Raw genomic sequence first — 7829 nt, 5'->3', positions numbered from 1 at the left:
GTCACTTACTTTTACAAACAATCCTCATTTTCATGTGTATATAGTACTATATTTTATTTATGTCATCACTTTTTATCTTACAACTTACATGTTTTTATTGCTAAGCTGACCCGTTCTCTCATCCTTCACATTTCATTGTACCATTGACCCTGTGTTGACATACATACAGGGTCTGAAATTAGCATCCGCCACCCGCCAACTGCGGTTAAATTGTTGGCAGTGGCGGGTAAAATCGTCAGGCCATCCGCCACTTTGGCAGACAGGGAAGATGCTAGGGATGAGAATAGAGAACCGGTTCCTGTTAAGAACGGGTTCTTAGTTATCTGATTTCTTGACATCTCATTCCTCCGTGACCATTGTTCCCTCTGTATTGATGCTGTCCGACAGTTAGGCATGCCCAATGACGCATACATAGGCAGAATCATGTTTCAGTTTGTTCAGAAAAACAGCGCCCAACAGCATGACGCTACTAAGCCTGAGAGGACACAACCTGTTGTTTCCCTGATAATGCAACACTGTGAACAACAAATCTGTGTTGAAATCATCAGGAGTAGAATTACTAATGTTACCTGTTAGAAGCAGGTGGGCAGCACAGTCCTGCTTGGTTAAATAACAGAGCTACTAAAGTTAAAGATACTATATGTAACTTTCAGAGAATCCTTGTAATTAACGACACCGGTGGCCATTAAGTGAACTGCAGTCACAATCCTGTTGCTTGCACTCCGTAGGCGTGAGCGATCATCCTGGGCATCAGCCAAAAAAGCGGCAGGACATTACATTACAATCATATATCATAGAATTACGTTACGATCTCTAATGTCCAATATTGGATTACAAATCCAATCTCCATGATACTCCATTTGCAAATTACTTCATCAACTAACATTACAAAGCAAAACCTTCCTGAGTCCTTTTTATAGAAATCAGTCCACAGGCTGTTATAGGCAACCGATAAAGTTGGAGATGGTCTCAGTTTTGAAGTTACATCGCAATCTGTCCACACACTGTCAATACAAATGGAGGTGTCATTAAGTTATTATTATGAGGCGTTCAAACGCTGCTCAAGAAAAATGACTATTGGACGAAGGTAAATTACAACGTTATCATGATGTGTTCAAATGTAATCTCGTAAAATTAAGTTTTTGGCGAGAAACTTGAATAAATACAGTTACAGCAAAATAAAATAGATATTAGAGGGAGAATTATGACCTGTTTAACTTCCTAACACTAGCTCTAAGCAGCTTGCCAAGATTTTTTTAATCAAAGCAAATATTTAAATAATCATTTGAATTGTGTTTTTATGCAACCACTATAGATGACGATAACAAAGTACAGTACTGTGTAGTCTACAGTACCCTCCCTACCCTGAAAAAAAGGGCTCCCCCAGAAGCTACGGTGTAATTCGAACGCTGTAATTTACCATGCATATAATGTTTTTTGTGTAAAATATATCGAACATTGAATGACATCAGATCTCAAATGTTATTCCTTCATTTAGCGCAGAGATTTCAAAAGTGGCAGACAAAAAAAATACTTGCCTGCCACAGTGGCAGGCAGTGAAAAAAGTTAATTTCAGACCCTGCCTACATACACGTTTTTGGGGAAAGTTGAAAAACTGTAGAGGTGAAGTGGATCCTTACAAAAATTGTGCTGCAGGTTAAATTAAAAAGAAGGAAGGCATTAGGGATAACCTTGTACTAAATGCAAGATTGGGAGCATTTCTATTGCCTCTGCACGGCTCTCAACATGGCGACGGCGTTATCAGCTGTAACTGCCATATGAGAACAATGCAGAGCGGCGGCCGTGAGCTAGCCAGTGGGGCACGCTCACATGCACAAACATGCGCTAAAAGCATGCGCGGCCGGCCCGGCGATGTCAACAAAACGTAGAGAGCCTCTGATTACAACACACACAGAGGGAGAGAGACTTCATTCTCTGCTCAGGTAGACATTACTCCTCTATATCTTTACATAGTAAATAGCTGTTTGCTGCTATATTATTGCCCTGGCTATCATATAAAGAACATTTAAAATGTGCAAACTGCATATTTTTAAAACATTCTGAGGAATTTGATATTGATCAATTTGATATTTTTATTTTTATAGTTAAACATTTTTATTCTAGGGAAGGGGACAAGCCCAAACAGTGATCTTCTGGCACATATTTCAACACACTTAAAATGTCTAACTATAGTTTTTTTTTTGTTATACTGAGATGTGTTTCTTATATTTAGTCAACCATCAGTCATATAATAGCAGTGGACAAAATATCAGAAGCATTCATTATAACACAATACAATTCAACAGCATCACAAACTACTGCCTCCATAATTATCATAAAGTTCAATTAACAGCGATTTAAAACAGTTACAATAACCTGAACATTATAACCTTCATAAAGGTAGGATTGCTGTATTAGATTGCATTAGGTGGACCTAATAAACTAGTGACTGAGTGTAAATATAAAATATGAGTATGCATGACAGGGTCAGTATTGGCATAGCCTATATTTCTGCTTTTAGTGATACTTCAAGTTATTGATTACTTCAGTTATTGTGAGAAAAATTGGCAGCTTGGATACATGAATTTGATATGAATGTACACAATGTACAGATTTTTATTACAGTACACTCACATGTATACATCCAGCTGGCATTGTTTGAGAATGGGTTTGCGAATGTACAGTACATCGTACAGCACATTCTTCTTAATCTACAGCACTAAATATTGATAAACCATCTGAATCATCCGATAACTTTTGTCTGTTCAACTGCCCCAGTGTTGACCAGTAACTCATCATCCAGGCTCTGCATCAAACCAGCAACATTTGTTATTTTGAATTAGTTAATTTGAGTATGATCACATCTCAAACATCATACTGTACTTTGATTTGAAAACTTGTTTTGTAAATATGAAAAAAAAGGTCCACTTGGTAAAATAAGAACCGTCTCACTGTCTTCAGTCTTTAACGTTGACTCTGGATACATCTGGGAGCACATCAGACTTGTTCTGTGTTTTCTTTGTCTCTAAGTCCCTATCAAAATCCTCTCTCACATCATCATCATCATCTCCGAGGTCACTTAAGTCATCATCATCATATCATCATCACTGTCCAAGTCATCCAAGTCCTTCTTCCCTCGTCCACGTCCTTTCTTTTTCTGTTCAACGTCTTCTTTTTCTTCTTCTTCTTCTTCTTCTTCTTCTTCTTCTTCTTCTTCCTCTTTCTTGTCCCCTTGTGAGTTTATTCTACACAGTGAGAGAAAAACAAGTTGAGGTAGTGTCAGCAGCTTTCATGTTGACTTGTACCCTTTCAAGAGCAAAGGAAAAATCCCTCAGGGCTTTGTTTTCAATGTAACAAAAGACATAGGGGCATTAAATGGACATGTAAAGACTGAAGCTAAAATGCTGTCGATGAGTTGTTAAAGGTATAATATGCAAGTATTAATTAAAAAACAATGTATTGACTGATACAAAAAGAATCCCTCTCAATCATCACTTATGCCCCACTAGATGTGTGTGGTGGTGACTGTTTCTGCAAAGAACCTGCAGCCCTCGTATTTTCTCTTTCTTCTGATTTTGATTTACTCGTGACGCTGCTGGACGCAGCCTTTGGGCCCCACATGGGGGTGTTACCCTCAACCAATAACAGCGTCCAGCCCATTCAGGTGGTCAAATGCCGCCGCTGTGTCACGCCCCTTGGCTTCTGATACCGAAGCACAACAGTCAGATATAAAGCGGCCGTATTTCACGGATGAGAACGGGATGTGTTATGTGCATGTGTTCCAGTGATCCCCCTGCTCCTCTCTGTGCTGTGAGTGCAGGTATGATCGGTGTGTGTTTGTAGTTTGATAAGAGCAGCTCTGAGCCACAGCCAACAGACAGGAAGCCTGTACTGAAAACATTTGAGGCGAGAAATTGGCATTACAGTAACAGAATATTGATTCATATTTGATCAGCGCTGCCTAGTTTGACCGTTTGATCGAAGTTTGTGAGTGATTGACTCGTGGCTCTCATAGACAGCAGCTGGACGGCAGACTCCAGATCAGCTCTGACTGGTTGTTTTCCTCCGGTCTGTGAAATCGTGCAGATGCCATTAGGAGCACCGGAGGACACCGGACGACACCGGAGGACACAGAGGCACATGATCTTTTTTCAAATAACCTGTCTCATGCACTATTGTCAGGATATAGTGACCGTTTTAAAAATAACTTTTTAATCATATTTGCTCCATTTCTACCAACTGCAGCTTTAAGTAGTTGCTTTAAGAATCAGTTGTAATGGATCTCATTGTCCACAAGATGGCAGACTTGCAGTACAATTTACTGAATGTGCTTAATGATAAAAAATATTAAGATTGACTTCATAAAAGCAATATGATTTAAACAAAAAACGTAAAATGTTATTCTTTTCTTACAGTCGTCATATAAAATGTGACATGTGATAGGAATGGCTCCTTTAGGAGTCACTGATGGCAATGTGGGCAGGAAAAACATAACATTAGCTACACTAAATAGAGATGGATTTTCTCAATAGTAAACAGAAAAATTGATAATTTACTTAAGGTCAGAACACAAAATTACTTCACAGTCATTGATCCTTTGTATGTATGAATTTGCACACACAAACATGCACACACTAGTAATACAGGACCACTCACGGAATAACAATGTCCTCTTTCTTCCCACACTTGCAGCAGATGTCCAGCTCAAGAGAGCAGGGCTTACAAATGATGTGATACGCATCCTTCACTGTCCTCTGAGAACACTTGACACTGAAAGAAGAACACATGCATGCACAAATGTCATCGGTTTTCACATTGAAACCAACTACAACATAAATAAAAAATCCAAAACTCAACACTTTACTGCACAGATACAACAGTATGACACACCTGCAAAGGCTGTACGAGTCTAACTGTTGTATCGCTGAACTCAATTGGTAAAGCATATGTTTGCCAACCTAGCAGGAGATAACTGGACATATTTAACATGCCACCTGGTTTGCTACAAGCATGTACTGTATGTGGCAGACAAATTCATCCAATAAGTCTAATTTAAATTTCAAGAGGCTCCTACTTAATCAATGTCTGCCTCTCAGTGTCAGATTCTGGGAGCTCAAAACGATGATTTCACATTTCTTATGTAGCCTGACCAGAAGCTAAACAAACAAAACCTGCTCTAATAATTTCATAATGATATGAAATGGGGAAAAGAACTATATGTGTGTATGCGTATGTACAGTGTGTGTATATATATATATATACACAATTTTATTTTTTATAATATCTAAGGTGAAATTGTTCAACTGTTAATAATTATTACTTAAGAAAACTTCTGGAGGAGCCAGGCTTTTAAAAGGTTTTCAATTGTACTGTATAAAGTCTTGTTTTAAATGTGCACAATGTTATGTTAATCTGTTGGCAGTAATACTGATTATGTAATGTGAAATGAATGCTTTTCCAAAATAAAAAGTAAATTACAAAAAAAAGAAATGGGGGAAAATAAGTAAATTAGTTGTCGTGAACCTGTAACTTGAAAGTGTTTGGCTGATAAATGAATGCACTGATTAACTGATAAGTATAATCCATGTTGTTTCTCTTGCTTTGCTCTGTTTCACTTATTGCTTCAGCAACAATTACTTGCTTATTTACTGTAACAGATGAGATTAGTTGAGATGTGTGCAGTCAGGAGCAGATGTAGCAGTGCCAATACTTTTCTGTAGTGAAATTAGTGTCAAAGTGTACTCACCATTTTTTGGGCTGTGTCAGTGTCTTGTATTTATTGTACTTCACTTTCCACTCAAGAACACCCTTGCAGTGTTGACAGAGCCCATCGTGGATCTTTGAGTTTGCCAACTACAATGAAGATCACATCAAGCAGAGACATGGTGGAGATGTTATAATAATAATAATAATAATTTTACTTTTATACAGGATCTGTAATGCTACCACAATATAGTTTCAGGCACATAGTTAACTCTATATCAATGCACATAATTCAACACTTTAAAGTGTCTAGTTGAGCTCAGTACTCAGGCTATGCAGGCTAGCTAATGTTAGCATATTATATTAAAGCTTATCACTCACCTTCACTTGTACAGTCGCTCCGTATTTGTCGTTTCTGAAGGCAAAGTTGTTTTGATGCTTCTGGCTCCGCGACCGAGACACATTACCTTTCTGAGAGCTCATCTTATTTATTTACCAGTTTTTAGTTACACATGTTATGTGAGGAAAACCATGCTGGGGAGAAAACACTTAACCAAGGCTTATTGAAAGAGGTGTGGACATGGTTTTGAGCTCCGTATTATGACGCATGCGCAGTGTAACTGGAGCTGCGTTGCTACTGGCTGGTGAGTGTAGACCAGATTCTACTGCGCATGTGCAGTACCCGATAATATGACGCGTGGTCTCTCCTCTTTTCACACGCCTTCACACTAACCCGGAAGAAGTACGAGTACGTCATGAAACGTCATTGAGGTCAAAACACGAGCCACTTAACTCATTTTTTTTTTTAGATAATTTTTTGGTCTTTTCGCCTCTGGTTAGCAGTAAAGGGGATAGTGCAAAAAACAAGATGCATCAGCTAACACAGTAAAAAAAAAAACAGCTAAACAAGTGTAACAAAATATGAACCATTTAGATAGAAGGAGGTATAAAAATAGGAGCAGTATATACAGTATTGACAATAAACAGACTATTAACAAAATTGCACAAGTGGAAAATGATATTACACAGTGAAAATGAAATGAAATTCCACCTGAAAATATTGCACAGTATGAATTACACCTGAGTACTGATAATGATAATGATATTGCACAGTCATTATACAGTATAGATAATTGCACAGTCATTATACATGTATGAGAATAAAGTCATAATACTACGAGAAATGATTTAATGTCAATAAAGTCATACTATTTCCAGCTCTATTTCCCCTCTAAAATAACACGTAAAATTACTACTCTATGATATTATGAATTTATTCTCATACTACTACGACTATTTTCTCTTAAATTTATGACTTTATTCTCATAATATTACGATTTTTTTTCTCTTAAATCTAGGACTTTATTTTCATAATATTACGAATTTTTTTTTCTCTTAAACCTATGACTTTATTCTCATATTATTACGACTTTTTTTCTCTTAAACCTATAACTTTATTCTCATATTATTACGACTTTTTTTCTCTTAAACCTATAACTTTATTCTCATATTATTACGATTTTTTTTCTCTTAAATCTATGACTTTATTCTCATAATATTACGACTTTTTTCTCTTAAACCTATGACTTTATTCTCATATTATTACGACTTTTTTTCTTTTAAACCTATGACTTTATTCTCATATTATTACGACTTTTTTTCTCTTAAACCTATGACTTTATTCTCATATTATTACGACTTTTTTTCTCTTAAACCTATGACTTTATTCTCATATTATTACGACTTTTTTTCTTTTAAACCTATGACTTTATTCTCATAATATTACGACTTTTTTTCTTTTAAACCTATGACTTTATTCTCATAATATTACTTTTTTTCTCTTAAACCTATGACTTTATTCTCATATTATTACGACTTTTTTTCTTTTAAACCTATGACTTTATTCTCATAATATTACGACTTTTTTTCTTTTAAACCTATGACTTTATTCTCATAATATTACTTTTTTTCTCTTAAACCTATGACTTTATTCTCATATTATTACGACTTTTTTTCTTTTAAACCTATGACTTTATTCTCATAATATTACTTTTTTTCTCTTAAACCTATGACTTTATTCTCATATTATTACGACTTTTTTTCTTTTAAACCTATGACTTTATTCT

The 7829-nt window shown here is 36.2% G+C and overlaps 1 protein-coding gene across 1 annotated transcript; it reads right to left on the bottom strand.

Annotated features, from left to right (window-relative positions):
• Positions 1 to 2073: 2073 nt before the first annotated feature.
• On the bottom strand, positions 2074 to 6285 carry c8h9orf85 (chromosome 8 C9orf85 homolog). Its single transcript, XM_037778977.1, is given in 5 exon segments — positions 2074 to 3095; positions 3098 to 3245; positions 4657 to 4770; positions 5747 to 5853; positions 6085 to 6285. Coding segments are annotated over 5 exon segments (609 nt in total). The 5' UTR covers positions 6187 to 6285; the 3' UTR covers positions 2074 to 2957.
• Positions 6286 to 7829: the final 1544 nt, after the last annotated feature.

Source organism: Sebastes umbrosus, chromosome 8 (genome assembly GCF_015220745.1).
Source record: "Sebastes umbrosus isolate fSebUmb1 chromosome 8, fSebUmb1.pri, whole genome shotgun sequence".
In the NCBI taxonomy this organism is placed as follows: domain Eukaryota; kingdom Metazoa; phylum Chordata; class Actinopteri; order Perciformes; family Sebastidae; genus Sebastes; species Sebastes umbrosus.
Note: the sequence above shows the minus strand (reverse complement) of the source record. Positions and strands in the feature narration are given on the sequence as shown.